This window comes from Lolium rigidum, chromosome 6 (assembly GCF_022539505.1).
Source record: "Lolium rigidum isolate FL_2022 chromosome 6, APGP_CSIRO_Lrig_0.1, whole genome shotgun sequence".
Lineage (NCBI taxonomy): Eukaryota > Viridiplantae > Streptophyta > Magnoliopsida > Poales > Poaceae > Lolium > Lolium rigidum.
In genome coordinates, this window is record NC_061513.1 from 64,594,880 (window position 1) to 64,612,920 (window position 18,041).

Below are 18,041 nucleotides of genomic sequence, written 5' to 3' on the forward strand. Positions count from 1 at the left end.
GTTTTTTATATAAAGCAAACAAGACAGAAAATAAAATACAGTAAAGCAAGACAATAAACAAAGTAAAGAGATTGGATGTGAGAGACTCCCCTTGCAGCGTGTCTTGATCTCCCCGGCAACGGCGCCAGAAAAAGAGCTTGATAACGCGTGAAGCACACGTCCGTTGGGAACCCCAAGAGGAAGGTGTGATGCGTACAGCAGCAAGTTTTCCCTCAGTAAGAAACCAAGGTTATCGAACCAGTAGGAGATGAAGGCCACGTGAAGGTTGTTGGTGGAGGAGTGTAGTGCGGCGCAACACCAGTGATTACGGCGCCAACGTGGAACCTGCACAACACAATCACAGTACTTTGCCCCAACTTAACAGTGAGGTTATCAATCTCACCGGCTTGCTGAAAACAAATGATTAAACGTATGGTGTGGAGAATGATGTTTGTTTGCGAAGAACAACAGAGAACAGAGATTGCAGTAGATTGTATTTCAGATGTAAAAGAATGGACCGGGGTCCACGAGTTCACTAGTGGTGTCTCTCCAATAAGATAAATAGCATGCTGGGTGAACAAATTACAGGTGGGCAATTGACAAATAAAGATTCATATGCATATCATGATGATCACTATGAGATTTAATCAGGGCATTACGACAAAGAACATAGACTGCCATCCAGCATGCATCTATGCCTAAAAAGTCGACCTTCGGGTTAGCATCCGCACCCCTTCCAGTATTAAGTTGCAAACAACAGACAATTGCATTAAGTATGGTGCGTAATGTAATCAACACAAATATCCTTAGACAAAGCATTGATGTTTTATCCCTAGTGGCAACAACACATCCACAACCTTAGAACTTTCGTCACTCGTCCCGAGATTCAATGGAGGCATGAACCCACTATCGAGTATAAATACTCCCTCTTGGAGTTACAAGTATCAACTTGGCCAGAGCCTCTACTAGCAACGGAGCGCATGCAAGAACATAAACAACACATATATGATAGATTGATAATCAACTTGACATAGTATTCAATATTCATCGGATCCCACCAAACACAACATGTAGCATTACAAATAGATGATCTTGATCATGTTAGGCAGCTCACAAGATCTAAACATGATAGCACAAGAGGAGAAGACAACCATCTAACTACTGCTATGGACCCATAGTCCAAGGATGAACTACTCACGCATCAGTCCGGAGGCGGGCATGGTGATGTAGAGCCCTCCGGTGATGATTCCCCTCTCCGACAGGGTGCCGGAGGCGATCTCCTGAATCCCCCGAGATTGGCGGCGGAGGCGTCTCTGGAACTTTTTCCGTATCGTGGCTCTCGGTACTAGGGTTTTCGCGACGGAGAGTTTAAGTAGGCGGAAGGGCAGAGTCGGAGGGGGCTCGAGGGGCCCACCCCATAGGGTGGCGCGGGCCCCTCCTTGGCCGCGCCGCCCTATGGTGGCGGCTCCTCGTGGCCCCACTTCGTATCCCCTTCGGTCTTCTGGAAACTCCGTGGAAAAATAAGACCGTGGGCTTTTGTTTCGTCCAATTCCGAGAATATTTCCTGTGTAGGATTTCTGAAACCAAAAACAACAGAAAACAGGAACTGGCGCTTCGACATCTTGTTAATAGGTTAGTGCCGGAAAATGCATCAAAACATCATAAAGTGTGAACAAAACATGTAGGTATTATCATAAAACTAGCATGGAACATAAGAAATTGTAGATACGTTGGAGACGTATCAATTCGTGTGGCCATTGCCTGGGATCATAGATTTGATTGATTCATGACGACGGGGCAGTGGCGACGGATAGATTTCTCGGCACGGCCAAGGATGGTCATTGTGGGGGAAATGAAAAAGCGACGGTTGGGCGACGGTTGGGCCACACTGGGTGTTGTATTTTGTTTTGTTGGTGCTATATATTTACAGCATCAAACGTAAATTTAAGGAGGCACAATTTTTTTTGGCCCATTTATTTTTGCCTTACGTCACCTGTTGGAGCCTTTTTTTTGTAGCCTTTTTGGCCCAGGTGCCCGACATTTTCTTTTTGGTTTACATCACCGGTTAGAGATGCTCTCTGCTAGCTAACCTCTCCGATGGGGACTTCATCGCAGAAAATTGGACACATTCGCATCAAAAAGGAAAAGAAGTGGGATTTTTTGGCTCTCGGGCTCGAGTTGTATTCGAAAATTAAAATTCAAAAGTCACATTTAGAAGTTTCAAAAAACTTTGAAAAGAAATACAGATGTAATAATGGTGTATCCAAACGTGCAAACTATAAATTTAAAATTATTTGTATTTTAAGCTACATAAAAATAACAAAAGTCTAGATCTGAGTATGCATATTCTAAATTTTCTAATTTTATCAGATTTTATCACTTTATGTAGCCCGCAATACAAAGAATTTTACAATAAATTTTGCATGCTTGTAGGTTGCATCATTAATTATGTTTAGATATTTTTAAGATTTTTTGAAACTTATAACTATGGTTTTCAAAAAATAAGAATGATTCATTGGTGAAAGGACACGGATATCGCCTAGAAGGGCAGGGGTGAATAGGAGGTTTAAAACATTTACGATAATGGGTTGGATAATATATTGAACAAATACAGAATAAAACTAGCATTTCATTTGTTAAGCACAAAACCGATATAACTATGGTTCACTTATGTGAACCAACAAATTATGTTAAGAAAGACAAATAACTCTTTGATAACAAGATATACAAATTCAAGCACGAAGGCTATCACAAAAGCAAGTGCACAGGTAAAAGAACCGAGGCGCACGGAGACGATGATGTATCCTGAAGTTCACACTTTTGCGAGTGCTACTCTCCGTTGGAGCGGTGTGGAGGCCAAAGCACCCCAAATGCCATGAAGGCCTCACCATATTCTTCTCGAGCTTTCCCAGCAAAAGGGAAGTCATTGATCCACTAACTAACCCTTGAGGGCGGTTATAAAACCATGCAAACTTGGAAAAATCTCCACAACTTAATTAATTGGAGGATCCCAAAAAATCGCCACGAAGATCTCACACTTGAGGAATCTCCACAACTTAATTGGAGACCTCAAGAACACCACTAAGTCCCTTCTAGGGTCCAAAGACCCAAGAGAAACAAGCTCCGGGTACAGGCACTTGAAGGAAATATATCACGAACTTTCACCTCCACGTATCACCACGGAGACTCAAACCCATGAAACAAATGCAATGGCAAGAACTTCACTCTCAAATTCCACCAAATCTACAAAAACTATTTAGGGAAAAGAGAAAGAACTCAAGAGGATAACACCAAATTTCTCCAAAATCTAGATCTAAATGATTCCCTTACAAAGAGAAATTTTGATTGGTATCATAGTAGATCTAGATCTCCTTTCTCTTTTCTTCAAATGGGAGCAAGAATCATGGAGGGAATAGAGAATAGAAAGCTCGAGGAAGATCAACAAATGGGGCATGAACGAGTTGTGCAAGATTGGGTACCACTAGGGAAGAAAGCCGCTTAAAAAGGTACCCGAAAATCCAACCTCTCAGTGCAGAAAACGTAAGACTGGAAGTTCCGCTGCCCTAGGCAGTACTACGGAGAAGTAGAGAAACAACACAATAATGAAAATAGAATGAGTTGTTGGGCTGAAGTAGGGCGGTACTACCGGCTAGAGGTAGTACTGGCCAACTTTCGAAAATTTCCAAAAAGCTTGCATAAGGTTTGTAGAGCCGAAAATGCCATTACCAGAAGTTGGTCGTCAGTAGGGAGGTACTACCGGCCAACTACAGGCCAGCAAACTTGCGGTAGTACCGGCCTCCCCAATCGAAATTTCGGGTCCAAAAATCTGTTAACGAAAACTGCAATATCTCGACTTTGGAAACTCTGATTAACTTGAAACTAATTTTCATGGAAAGATAACAACAATAGCTACCGCATAAAAAATAGAGGTGAAATAAGTAGACATGGTAGATTTTTCCACGAAATTAGAGGTGAAACCTCTCAGCACGAAGAACCTATAAAATCTCCAATATCGAAAACGCAATAAGTATTTCATACGGAATCCTTTTCGATACACTAGAGCTTTTCATGGGATAATCACAAGCTCTAAAATATCACATAGATAATAACCAAATAACAACTAAGAAATATGATGCAAAGGATGCAAAGGTTTGAGCTCTCTCCAGACGATTAATATGATCAAGTTACTCACTAGATAGTATGGACATATATCCTATAAACTAGTCTATCGACTACACAATGAGACCGGTAAGAAAAACCCTATGAAGAACAAAACTTAACCTCGCACATTTCGCTTGAGCTAGATGATGAAAATCTTAACCACATCAAGATGGAACATCTTTCTTAATTGTGCTTGCTTGATGAATTCTTGCGAATTGCACCCCCCTAATCCAGTATTGGAGATCCTCTTCTTACGCATATCTTCATATACCCATGATCAACATATGGATGGAAATATTCAAGCTTATGACTTCCTCGAGATGGTTTATCTTGAACTTGCACACCAACTCTTCTTCATTCGTCATATTAATGTCCTGACGATACGAATTAGAGCTCACTCCATCTTTTTTTTAGAAAAAATACTTGTCATTTGATCAACTCTCTAACAAAAAAACATTCAGAGCTTCCACCAACAATCTTATATGGACCGCTTGTATTGGCCCAATATTTCAATAGTCTTTAGGTTCGCTTAGTTTGGTCATTGTTGCCTTTTTGTCTGTTTGGCTATGTACAAAAGATATGTAGTGTTCAGCAAGAAAAAAGATTAATCGTGCATGTGGTTGTTACTCTCGTGTACAAGCTGGTTGCGATATGGACATTGTTGCAGAAGGTGCATTACAAGGAAGCCGATTAACAGAAAGAGGGGTCCCTGGTGGTACGAGGAGAAACCCAGGCGACCCCAAGGCGGCGCACGTCTAAGGTTTACGTCCCCTCCGTTGGCACCATCACAGATCCGTTCCAACCTCTGAATCTCGAATGGCCTCTTCTCATTTTCTGTTTCTTTTTGTAGTAAGATCTTGTGCCTTCGTTGATATGGTGAGGCGGTGGTGACATCCTGATATGAAAATAAGCTCCTTCCACCCTATCCCCACTCTCTAGTGGTGCTTTTAGCACTAGCAGCTGGTCTGTTATTGTGTCTTCGGCGGATCTTCTGGGATATTGCCGTTTTTCATATCCGTTGGTGGCATTCAAGGAGGCTCTTCTGTTTTGTGGTTTACATCTTTGGAGGTGGTTTCTGTTGTGGGGAGCGGCTTCTTTAGAAACTTAGCACGATGAGTTAATAATTTTTTTTTTGAGGTAAGAACACATATATTAAAATAGCAGCAGGCCGCCTCATTAAAAACCTTCCAGTCCCCTCAGGTACCCTGGTAAGGAAAAGAGTGCGTAAGAAACCTGCTGCCCAGTGATTACAAAGTGTCCTTACAAACTAAGGCACACCCTAGCCATTACAATCGTTTGTGATCAACTCCAACGCACATGCTGGGGCTGAATCACGTAAAGAACCACTAAAACCAGACTTGCCTAATTGCGCTAATACATGCGCTACCTATAATAAATTTTACTATGACAAACTTCGTCCAACTCTGTGAGGGAGGGATGAGGACAAGCTTTGCCCGACAAGCTATTTCCATATGCATCTACTATAATCCAAGAATCGGCGTTATATAACTCTTAATTCCAGAAATCGGCATCGCAGTGAGCATTGACGGTCGCAGCGGGCAGCACGTGGATGGCGTTGTTGCTGCAGACGAGGTGTTTGAGCATATGGTGCAAAGAGGTACTATTACATGGAATTTGATGATTTGAATGGGCATACCCTCTTTTATTGCGTCGTTGTCTGAAGTTGGCTTCTACATAAGCTTTTACATGAGGTGTGCAACTTGAGAGCATATCTCAAACCGCAATATCTTGGGGTTCAGTTATTTTAAGATGCAGTAAGTAGATCCCGCACCGTGGACAATAATATTTTACTACTTCTTGCTATGAAAATTACAACTTCAGTAAAAAAAAACGTTAATTGTAAATAATGCACTATGAAACACGATCAAAGGGCGATCTGAGGCTAGGCTTACACTTACACTGGTCAATCACGTTTGGAACAAAAAATCTGTTTTATATCGTTCTTTTTAATAAAATTTTAATAAAATTGATGTTTTTATTTCCGGTGCAGCGCACGGGCGTATTTCTTAGTATAACTCTTATTTTCCAAAAAGGAAACTTGTACGTCAAATATTACACGGCTCTTTCAGAATTTTGCAACAGGTACATCTGTTGCAACGTAGGCAGTGGCACCGAAAACTGTGGTTCCACAATCAAATACGTCGAGGTAAGAGGACACCACCAGTTCCCTTTGCGCACATGCGCTCCTTCGTTTGTCACCTTGGGCAACAGCTCTTGGAGTGTTTCTAGGTCGATCTGATCGTAGTGCTCGGAGTAACTCTTCGGCACAAGGTGGGGATCGACATGGCATACCAGTCTCAGTGGCAGGTCGTCTTCTGCAGGTGTGTGTGACGGGCCATTCGGCGGCAAGGTGAAGCACCTGGCATCGACTCGAATGATCGGCAACGGCAGCTGCGGCTTGTCGCCGGTGGCAGCACTTGGCTTCTCAATGGAATCATAGTAAAACCTCTGTGACATGTGGATGCACCACGTCGACATAGACGATGGGTTGATGGAGTATCTTGTTTCCTGCGCGAGAAACTCCCTGGCGAATTCCCTTGTGGTTACACAGGCAGCACCGAACTGGGGAGGCAGTAGTTCCAAGGAGGACATGACGACGTCCAAGATGTCAGATGTAAGAAGCCGGAATCTCACAGAGAGTATGAAGTTCTTCTGCCACGACGTGGTGTCCCCGTAGGAGAGAAAGAGGAATATCTCTTTCCGGCGACCGACATCGAATGGATGAAGCAAGAGGAGAGCCTCCATGCTGTCATTCCTGATGGAATATTCAAGTGTCTTGCCTGCAAGCAGGAGCTCCGTGGGGACTTTGAAGGACGATGCCATGATCAAACTCCTTGGACGGCCTCCGAACTGGACGTACCTGAAGAACTCGTCGGCGACGCCCGCTAGCCTCTCGAACCTCCGCACCGTCGCATCGCTGATCTGGTCCGCGTCGATGTCCTCGCCGCGGCCAAATCCAAATGGCACGAAGCGTTTCGCCGCTCGAGCGATGCGCTTGCGGGCGGTGGAAATGGCCTGCAGGCTGATCGCAGTTCCCTCGTCCCGTTGGCGCTCCGTGGACCTCCTCCTGTAAGCGCGCAAGATGCCATCGCCTTCCTTCGCAGCGCACTTCAGTCTGGCCTTCCACCTGAGCAATGGTTGGTGGAGTATCTGCCAATCTTCGGAGACGGCAACAACGCTGTGGATCTTTAGCACTGCAAACTCTGTTCTCTCAGCGTTGTCCTCTCTGCTCCCATGCTCTCTCGGATTGCCTGATATGATCGAGAAAATTCTGCTCACAGACTCGCTGGCAACCGCGGATCCAAATATTTCGGCCATAATGAGTAGTGACTGGTCCTACTTGCCTTCACTACGACCGAATGTTAGCTCCTCTTCAGGTAGACCAATCTACCATAGGAGCATTAGCTGCTACCAGTACTGAAGCCCTGCCTTTGCTTACAAAACGTGTTGAACTAGTAAGCAGTAGGAAATGCGAAAGTCTTAGCATTCGTTAGGGTGGAAGAAGTCAGAGCACTTTGGCTTAGAAAAGAATATTCGGAAAGCGACCCACAACAAGACCTTGACATTCGTTAGACATTTTTATTCCCTGGACCATTTCACAGAAGTTTCTGGTTAAGCCATCGGGGATCAAACCTTAGATTTGATGATTAGGTATTTTATAAAGGCAATTGACAAGAAGGCACGTGTGTTGATTTTATCAATTTAAAGACTTGCTGGCTCTGAGGGTGCTCATAGGGGTAAATTGTATATGACTGCGTTCATAAAAGTGAGTGTATATACATATTTGTAAGCGTCTGCCTAAAAATATAGAAATCATGGTGAGAATTCAGTGAGGTGTTTTGACTCCCGAGCTCCAATGCTCCTAGTACTTAAAAAATCAAAAATAACATTTTGAAGTTTTAAAAATTCAAACAAAATTTACTTGTGTACATACACATTTTATTTACATATGTGGAGAGTTTGGCAAGATAATACATTGTATTAGGCAACACAAAAATTACAAAATCGTGTCTCTGAAAAAAATAAAAAGAACTTACTTTTCTCCCCACATTTGTCTGTTTTGTGGAGATCTCATCTGAAAAGATATTTCAATAAAACTTTGGTCGTATATACTAGACATGTATATGTACCTGTATGTTTTTTTAAGAATGATTAGAGACCTAAAAATGAACCTTCTCAAGTTTTAAAAGTGGGATCACTAGAGCGCGGGAGCTACTAGTGATTTTCATAAACTGAAGGTCAAGTAAAAATAGGAAACAAAAAAGTATCAGCAAATAAAATAATTTGCAAAAAAGCTATAATATAGCAGTAAAAATGCGCGAATGTCAAAAATGAAAAGGGTAAATAAGAAAAGTGCGTTTCTTTAAAAACACAGTAACAAAAACAATACAAAATATCATGAGAAGTATTTTCATACTTCTTATTATGGGATTTTGCTCAAACATTGTCCTTGTCGGATATTTTTGTAGGTCTACATTCTAAAATATACAGGAGATATTCAAGTGTTATCATGGAAGGTGGTGTTTTCGCTCCCACATGTTACGAACCTATTATGACATGCATAAAAAATCATTTTAAAAAAATTTCAAAAAAATCCATGTCTACATCTGGGAATCATATGTTTGCACAAAAGTTTTCGATCGGCAAAAAAGAACATTTTTATGTGGCCTATGTAGAAAATAAATATATCCCGTAAATATTCATGTTGAAGTATCGAAAATTTGCCTTTTTACAAGGGACACAAAAATGTTCCTTTTTTCCAGAAAACTTGTGTGCAAATGTACATGCGACTTTTAACATTTTGAAATGTGTTTTCAAATCATATGCACATAGGAGCCAAATTGGGTATCCACATTATATGGTGCTTTGAGAACCAACATGTGGTTGGATGATGGATAGAGTTGTGGCACCCCAAGCCCACAAGAGTTCAAACCCTAGGTTTGACACTTAGGTGTCTCATAAAAAGTGGAATATTTTTTCAGTGAGAGACGACATTTACATTGACAGGGAGACGTTTGTGATGACTTCGTCAATCTCATGACCCGTCGGCGTAGTTTTTTTAGACTCGGTCTCTCGAAGGTGCTCATGAGGATAGGGTGTGCGTGCATTTGTAGGGGTGAGCGTATGTACGTATTGATGAGCGTGTGCATATGTACTGTGTTTTTTTATAAAAAAATTGCATGCTGCTTTCAACCGTTAAACTCATGTACTCGTTCGGCCCCATAAAGGTTATCTGAGATTTGTTAAAATTTAGATATATCTATATACTCCCTCCGTTTCAATCTATAGTGCTACAACTCTATTATTTAGTGTCTAGATATCCATATTTTGTTAAATCTCATACAGGTTTTATTTATGAAATCCTAGATAAGATATCCACGTGGTTTGATCGGTCCGAGTGTTTGCGAGCGGGATGCACTACAGCGTCAATAACGTATTCCATTCCTTTTTATCCTTTTCTAGTACGGTTTTAGTAAATTTACCAGTTGTTTTCCTAACTTCAAAAAATATTTTGGATTTATTTACTACATGTTTTATTTCAAATATACAGCACGACCTGAGCCTTCTCCAGGGATCATCGGGTTCCGTCAGTCCACGAGCCTTTCGAGATGGCGCCGAAGGCTTCGTCGTCGTCAGCTTCCACTGAATATTACACACAAAAAGAACACCGCCGGTCAGGCCAATCCAGGCAGAAAACAGAGGGCGGCGTCACCATTTCGTTTTCCAGGACGGCGACTGCGCCAATATCTAATCAAATGATCAAACACTATCTTGTGCTAGCTAACCTCTCCGGTCGCAATCTTACCAGAGGAAACAGAACACATTCGCAGCTAAAAGGCGCCTTCTGAAACGAAAGCTACTCCTCAACAAACGGGACAGGACACATCCCATTCCATTCCGTTCTACATGTTAAAACGTATTTTATGTCTAAATCTTAGCTTACAAGTCATGAAATTTTATTACTGCAGGACCATCGGGATCAAACATTTTGCACTTATTCATTATGGAAAGGAAAAAAATTACAAAGAGTAATTAGCTACAAGTTGCAGTGAAAGGAGAGGTTATTACTTCAGGCCAAAGAGATTTCTCTTGTGCTTCTGGTGTTTCCTGCACCTTATTTTTTTATGGATGATGAAGCTTGGTCACTTGCAGACTGCGGTGACACTGAACCGCGTCGGCGTGTCCAAGGATGCTCATTTATACATGGCCACCACCTTATTTGTCAGAAACCATGGGTAGTCAACTTCTATAGCCGATGAAGCCGAAACCTCGATCAGGTACTCTAATACTTGAAATCATTTCATAGTCGACGGGTGTGTACTTCTCCGAATGGACTGGGAGCTGACTGGATGCAGATCTTGTGTTGAGTTCCCTGCACACCCTTAGTCTCCTCACCAGTACTGTCAGGCATTCGAAGCGAAAAGAAGTAAGTTGGCTAACACTCATCTTCAGCGGGAGCTTTCACGGTCTTGCGATAGCGTGGGAAAAGCATTCGCCTGATCTTCTTTTCGGCTGAACGTTCAGATAGCGCCTGTAACCAAAGGTTCGGAAACATTATTTTGGATTCTAGGTGATGTGAAAAGTTTAAGCCTAAGAGCTCACCTGCGCGTTGAATGAAAATCGAACAGTCCGAGCTTCCAAGCCAGAAAAAACTCTTACATCGATACCAAGACTATCGACACCAATCAAACTTGCCTCCTGTAAAATGAATCAGAATGAGATTACTCTGTAAGAGAAATAAATCAGTTGGATTTATTTATCCAGAAACAGCACTGTCACAACCAACATATGTACAGGTACTGTCATAATCTCACAACATATGAGCGAACAAAAATATATCTGTTGACACTATTTCTCACAGTAAAATATTCAATTGAACCTGCAGGGAGAACAGAGCTTCTTGTACATAAGAATGCTAGATATTGTACTAGATGTAAATTCACACATATTACCAGGATTGCATTTCAGATGATAGTTCAACTAGATGTAAATTCAGACAAATTACTAAGAAACATTCTTATTCCTCAAAAACAAAAACACAAATATTAATAGCATTAAATTTCAGACATAATATAATAGTACAACCCCAATGTTCAACAGACGGTAAGAGTTATCTTATTCGTCATGCACACTAAACCACTAAGGAGTATGGTAGATGAAAAGATGAGCAAAGTATTAGTTAGCAGAAACACACCTCTACTGTAAGGCCCTTTTTCCTGCTACAGAGGGACCTTAGAGCCATAGCACACTGATCACTGTTTTCTTCTATGCGTTTAATAATGTCTGAAGCATAATTTGAAAGAACATCTGGTTCTGCATCTTGAAAGTCTTGTGGATCAATGATCAACTGCAACAATCAACATGATGACTACCAAACCAAAGAAAAACAATGCTGATTATTTCCTACTTTCATTTTACAAAGTAATACATGGATCAAACTGTCCTTTCCTTGCCAACTGCATACATTGGGCAGAAAGGGGAGGCTTACCTGCTTCCCATAGATGGAAAACAGCTCAACTGTCATTATTTCCAGCTTGTATATGGTTGAATCAATGCTACTTCCCCCATCATTGATGTCCAATCTCGATTTATCATCATCTGAATATTCACTTACTATTAGTCACACAAATAGGCAAATGATTTCGCAAAAAAAAAATGTTGAAGGCAAATGACTGAATGAAAGATTTCAATAGATAAAATTACCTAGTAGGCCGTTTGTTCCAGAAGCTGGCTGGGGTTCTCTTTTGTATTCCCCTGCTCGATTGACTATTTATTAGAACAAATAATGGGATATAAATATATGATTGATACAACTAACTATGAGCAGGGTCAGAAGCACCTCTCCAGTCAGAAGAATAACCATCAGCTTTGCATTCAGCATGAAATAAAGTTCTCAAATAAGATTCTTCTTCTATATAAACAGGTCTCAGGTATCCTACAATAGAGAGGCCATTTGATGGATTATCCATCTTCTCCCCGTGATTATCATGAACAGCCTGCATAAGAAAAGAGTGCTTAGCTCGGTTAAGGAAGAATGAACATAAAATAATTCTCCTTGTGACAATTGGACTATGAAATACATTTGCCCAAGCATAATGAACTTATAATGGAAAATAGAATAATATAAGAAGTTGGTCGAGCTGAAGATTAACATTCATTCAGCATTTTAAGATCATGTCTTGAGCAATCCAATCGTTTTAAACACAACTTTTATACAACATAGTAACTGACGGAACATATATAACAGAGCAAAACATAAACATTATCTATGTTTGTCTTTAACTCCTTCTGCTGGCTGAGTGCTAGCTTGATTATTTTTTTGTTCCAGATGCCAAAGAGCGCGCATCTTTGACAGAAATTTTAGTATATGTATAATTTCTTCAGTCTGGATATCTGCATAGCTGATTGGTTAAGGCTGTTCTATGACTTTCTTCGGTATACGCTGACTGTTGATGACTTACCTTTGTCAAACACTTGGCAAAATATATAGGATGTATTGAACGCATCGTTACTGGCATTCCCCACTCTATAAGAATATCCGTTATTTCTGTATCAACCTGTGACATCACAACAGGGAACATCAACAATGACAGGGTTTGTTGCTAATGAGAAAACTGACGGATAATACAAGCTGAAAGCAGGTAAGAACTTTCTTAGAAAACCTTGCTGTAGTCGTCACGCATGTCCATAGAATCCTCAACGTCCATCTGGTCACTGAAGTCACTCATTACCACGCTAGTTTCTCCAATAATGGCACCGTCTGTTCCGATCAAAACTGTCTGCAATCAAAATGTCATTTCAACAGTACGCAAACGTTTCCTTTCAATCACAATGTCGGTGCACACTACACTTGAATATCAGCGCTGTCAAATAAGGTAACGTTATGATGACTGCAGCACAAAATATGCAGACTCGAACTAACTCCATGATGCACCACAGGGTCTTAATAATGCCAATTCCAATGGAAGATCGTGAAAAAAATAACACCCTTTTCGGCATACCACTAGACCACTAATTATCATAAAAAACATCAGTGCTTGTCAAGAAACAGCAACAGAAAAGAAAACATAACTAATCTTACCACAGGATTGTTTGCATCATCATCTTCCAAGATGTTCCCATTATCAGGTAGTTGAAAGAAAATGTCTGTGTGCAGTTTCACAAAGTATAAGTTTTAGATGCACAAGAGGGACGCGATGAAGACTCTGTTTTAGAATATTTTCTTGCGCGTCAAGGAGTTACCTCCATAGTCATCAACAACATACTGGAACTCTGACCAAGCAACATGTCCATGAGGTTCATTATGCACCCTGGCAGGAAATACGAGCACTCCCTTGCTATTTGCCTACACAAGATAGGAACATTGTCCAGCAAATGGTAAGATATTTTGCACAGCAGGACGGTTTATGTTGGTTTCTAGAGATGCTTACTCAGACTTAAGCTGAGGCACTTTATAGTCACTGATATGCAGAATTAAAACTACTATATGCTTTGTTGTCCTAGGTTACCTCTACTACTGTTCTAGCAGTTTCTACATCTGTCAGCGAAAGGTCTTTTTTCTTTGGACGTTCTTTAATTTCTTCAAGAGGATGGTATCCGCGGTCAGTCATGTACTTCGAATCTGGCACTGAGTCAGAGTAATCTGCAGCCACACCAACTCTGGAGAGGGATGGATCCTGATGAGTTGCCAAACAGCAATGCTGGATTGATCCAAAAGTGTTTTGGCATCTAAAACTACAATAAATTTTACATTTGTAAGTTTCAATAAAGAAAAGAGTCATTAAGTGATTCATTTGAAATAATGAAGGAGGGATTGACCTTAAACTAGAGAAGTCATGAAATCTCCGGGTGTCAAATGGGGCTCTAATCCAGTTTATAGTGGCCGCTGCCGACATCTGTAAACTTGAAGGGCAATCAATTATGTTCTGTGAAAATAAACCAATTGGTACCGAAGAAAAGCACTGCACAAACATGAACACAATAACAATAGAAGACAATGCAGCATCATGATCTTTCTTTTAGGACCAAAGAAAATGTGCCATTAATCACCAGCTTACAATAAAAAGTACAAATCAGAGACTGAGTTACTTTGTTTACATCAAGGCAACATATGTTGGTGCTCAGTGGGGGCAATGGAAGCGTGTCTATAGTTTAGAAAACAAGAAAATGTAACCTGCTTCCAACAGCAATATCCTTCTGATCCTGTTGTGCTGATCTTTAGCTTGTTATGTTTCATATTCATTCTTGGGCTATATTGTAGAAAGAACCAGATCGAAGAAGAAATTAAGGAGTAAATAATATCATGATAGTGGTGGCTATCCTACGTAGAGCGTGGCTGTATAGTTTTCTTTTGCGTTTCTCTCCCATTTTTCAGTTTGGTTTAGGTTTGTACTCTTTGTGCAATCTTGGTGTCTTCTCCTAATAGGAATAACATGTATTTTGATGTGTGTTCGAGAAAACAAAATGATTTTGGTGGCTGAAGCGTATGCTAGAAGATACTATGGGCTGCGACGATCAGAAGGACAGTGAATTGAGAAAGAGAAAAATACTAGTTGAGGCTGTTATCTGATTTTCACCCTAAAAGTAGTTGTTTTGCTGTCTCATTACGCATGCCGTTTTTAGTTTTCAGGCTGTGGACTGCTAGGCTGTCGCTTTTTAGTTAGTCTCGTGTTTGATGTTTATACTTTGCTGTACTGGACTGTTGGTGGCTTCTTTCATTGAAATCAATGGGGAGGCCCATTGTTTCAAGAAAGAACAAAAATGGCTAAAGCAGAGACTGAAACAAATGAACAATGACATGAGCCCATGACTAGTCACAAGCGAAAGGCTAATTCTTTGAGCAAAGGCAACGGCAAGGTGCATAACCAGTATCCCCCTTCTCCAGCAGCAAAAAATGGGAGAGTGCACAAAGAGTCAACCAACTAGAGCTCCTCAATTATACGAATACTGCACAGATAGTGAGAGAGTGAGAGGACACATCTAATTTTCAAGTCTGCTCCCCAAATTGTGTCTCTGAAGAGAAACTATTTTGTTTAATTCAGTAACCTAATTGCTGACCACCTCCCGTTCTAGTGAATCAAGAACGGTATCAAACTGAAGCAGCTACCATCTACCAGACCAATACACAAGTGATTCGCTCTAGCCGAAATCAAGAGGTGTAGCGAACACTCGAGGCATGAACCTTGAACAACAGTTGAGAGACGACAAACAGACATACAGTGATTTTTGCAGTCAAACTTAGTTTGGAGGGAGCAAGAGAGATTAGCAGCAGTCACCTCGCCAGTCGCGCAGACAGGTTGCCCACTGAGGCACTGAAATTCTGAAATCCGAACCCCGGAAAGGAGCCACGCGCGGCGGGGATCAGAGAAAACTTGGCTGGAGCCGGCGACTCGCTCGGGCAACCAGTCCCCACACCGGCACGGCCGAACACCTACACCGGAGTCTGAGACGGATCACGGCGGCGAAGACTCTCTGGCTGGCTGCACAATATGGCCTTCTCTCCCTTGCCCTGCCTCGCTCGCTCTACCTTTTCGTGGGCTTTCAGGAGTGGGGCAGCGGGAGGGCGCTTTTGGTAATTTGCTTTTGACACTGCAGACTTTATTTAAGTTTGTTTCTGCTGACCCAAGTGCCAAACCCCGTTTTATATCTGCAGATTCTTGTTTCCTCTCCCTCTTTGAAATTGCAGATTCTTCTCTCTGTTTCTCTTGTTTTCTGAATGCATAATTTTCTTATACTACTACAGGAAATCTGAACGCAACATACAGATTCAGAGATACTCCAGCACCGCTGAGATGTTCTGGTTTGGTTTTGGAGTTGGTGAGAAGTGGATCTCGAGGTTAATTCATCATTTATACTAGTAGTACTAGTAGCGTTTGTTGGTCCCGTTGGATTGCTAAATGATGATGGTAGGGACACTTTGCTCCATGCTTTAAATATTGCACTAACACATGTGTTGCAGGTCCTGAACACAGTATACCACTACTACAAAATCTCGCCAAAGTTCTGCTACATACAAAACAACACGGTAGGGTAGAGATAAGTTTACATGTACATTATCTGGAGCTACACTAGGATCGATGTAGTCAGTGTTGTTCTTGGTCTAAATGTACACTTCTAATCCCATTAACATCATCAGTAAAACCTTAGTTTTCTTCAGGTAAAATTTCATACGGTCTCATTCATCGATCATATCTTTGTGAGGATAAGCCTCCTGTCCAGTAGATCAAGGATGTATGGATAGCATTCAAGTGATCGAGGAGATACCAAGAATAATTTTGAGATAGGAAAGAATCTTGTACTATATGCATGGCAGTTGGGATGGATGTGTGACATGTGTCTTAGCCTCGGTCCTCCAATAGCAGCAGGATCAGACCAGCACCAAAACGAGCGAATATGTCGAGTTATATTCCGTTGGCATCAAAGTTTCGAGTTGGTTCCTCGGGAATCTGCAACGCCAGCCTCAGGCTCGTGATCGTCACACCCAAAACCGCGAGCAGACGGGACCAAGAGAAGGAGGAAGAAGACATTTCCATTCCTTCCATCGGTATCTATTTCTTTCCAACTTGACACCTTCTTTTGTATACCCTTAATTGTTCCTTTTTTGGTTGAAAATGATGTGTAGGACGATCGTCAAGTTAAGGTCATCCATAGTGTGGCATATATACACTCACTCCGTATCACCAAAAGTGTCTCAATTTTATCAAAATTTAAATGTATCTAGACATTAATTAGTAGGTAGATATATTTAAATTTTATAAAAGTTGAGACATTTTTGGTGTGACGGATGGAGTACTATCAAAAGAAAAAAAGTGGATCATGCGACAGACAAGCGGGCCACCATTACTGTACCCTCTGTCCTCATTAGTTAAAAAACGAATTAACTTTTTTTCCAAAATAATGATATCATCAAAAAAAGTCAGTAATTTTTTTAAAATGAAAGAGGATAATGGGTACCTTACTGCATGTTTATGTTCCTCTGTTAGTGAAGAGAAGCTTTGTGTTAGTGTGTCTTCATCGGCGGTCCTAATAGCGACCCCATGGATCTATTCGGCATATTTTGGAGCCCAATAAAATAGACGGCAAAACCATCTCGCCCCCTGTGCGCAAGGGTCGGGTTGGGAGCACCGACACTCCAGTCCACGTAGAATTTTACCCGCGGGTCCTTCTTGGCAGCCGGATGTGTCTATTCCCCACTCCTTCGTGATCTGCCTCCCACCTCGCTGGATCATCGTTGTAGCGGTCGCCTCCTTATGCTTGCCTCCTACCCACCCACCCATAATCCCTACAGCCATTGACGCCACCGCCACACCGCCACGTTTGGCCATCTCGCGCCATGGTTTGGTCAGAACAGCCGACGGTGCCGCCAGTTTTGCCATCGTCCGAAAGGAAAAGTCCGACGGTGCCATCGGACCCCCGCCTCTCTTGCCGCCGCGACCACACATCGTCGGTAGGGTCTTCCGCGATGCCCCTCATCAACCACCCCGAGTCGCTGGCTCACACGGTGGATGGCAACCTCGTTTGTTCACGTCCGCCCACAAGGTGTTCGTCGGTTTGCCACAATGGACAAAGAGGATGAGATGATGATTCATATATTGATGAAAGAGGAGGCTGATGCCACCGCCGATCAATAACAACGGATGTTGCTCTTGACCAACCTCCTCCGCCTTCGACAACAGAGCAAGGGTTAGAGCATCTCCAGTCGCGTCCCCCAAACCGTCCCCCAAAGGGATTTGGGGCGCGCCGGACAGAAAATGCGTTCCAGCCGCGTCCCCCAAAGCCCATTTTTGTCCGGCGCGCCCCGATACGGTGTCCGGGGACGCACCGGGGACGCCGGACACACCGAAAAGCGACGCGAAGCGACGCGGGCCCGACCCGTCAGC

General features: G+C 42.1%; 2 protein-coding genes across 5 annotated transcripts; both read right to left on the reverse strand.

Annotated features, from left to right (window-relative positions):
• Window positions 1-6,213: 6,213 nt before the first annotated feature.
• Window positions 6,214-7,479, reverse strand: LOC124661201. The gene has a single exon (XM_047199061.1). It carries the CDS (start codon window positions 7,477-7,479, stop codon window positions 6,214-6,216), a length of 1,266 nt encoding a protein of 421 aa, XP_047055017.1.
• A 2,506-nt stretch (window positions 7,480-9,985) lies between these two features.
• Window positions 9,986-15,745, reverse strand: LOC124660531 (uncharacterized protein At3g49140-like). Of its 4 annotated transcripts, none has more exons than XM_047198356.1 (13): window positions 15,438-15,745; window positions 13,981-14,057; window positions 13,671-13,890; window positions 13,405-13,507; window positions 13,244-13,308; window positions 12,825-12,941; window positions 12,624-12,719; window positions 12,002-12,158; window positions 11,866-11,916; window positions 11,651-11,760; window positions 11,357-11,509; window positions 10,765-10,860; window positions 9,986-10,693 (listed from the first exon to the last, which is right to left on the reverse strand). In XM_047198356.1, exons 2-13 carry the CDS (start codon window positions 14,055-14,057, stop codon window positions 10,598-10,600), a joined length of 1,341 nt encoding a protein of 446 aa, XP_047054312.1. In that variant the 5' UTR covers window positions 15,438-15,745; the 3' UTR covers window positions 9,986-10,597. The 4 variants fall into 4 exon arrangements, with proteins under 4 accessions (XP_047054312.1, XP_047054311.1, XP_047054310.1 ...); XM_047198355.1 differs by having other exon boundaries at window positions 13,671-13,896; window positions 13,981-14,087; XM_047198354.1 differs by having other exon boundaries at window positions 13,671-13,896; window positions 13,981-14,064; window positions 15,438-15,744.
• Between the last annotated feature and the right edge of the window lie 2,296 nt (window positions 15,746-18,041).

Coding starts and splice junctions, on each gene's coding strand:
- LOC124661201 (XM_047199061.1), bottom strand. CDS start 7,479: ATGGCCGAAATATTTGGATCCGCGGTTGCCAGCGAGTCTGTGAGCAGA.
- LOC124660531 (XM_047198355.1), bottom strand. CDS start 14,057: ATGTCGGCAGCGGCCACTATAAACTGGATTAGAGCCCCATTTGACACC. Junction 12,720..12,824: donor TGCGTGACGACTACAGCAAG/GTTTTCTAAGAA, acceptor GTGATGTCACAG/GTTGATACAGAAATAACGGA. Junction 11,917..12,001: donor TTATTCTTCTGACTGGAGAG/GTGCTTCTGACC, acceptor TCAATCGAGCAG/GGGAATACAAAAGAGAACCC.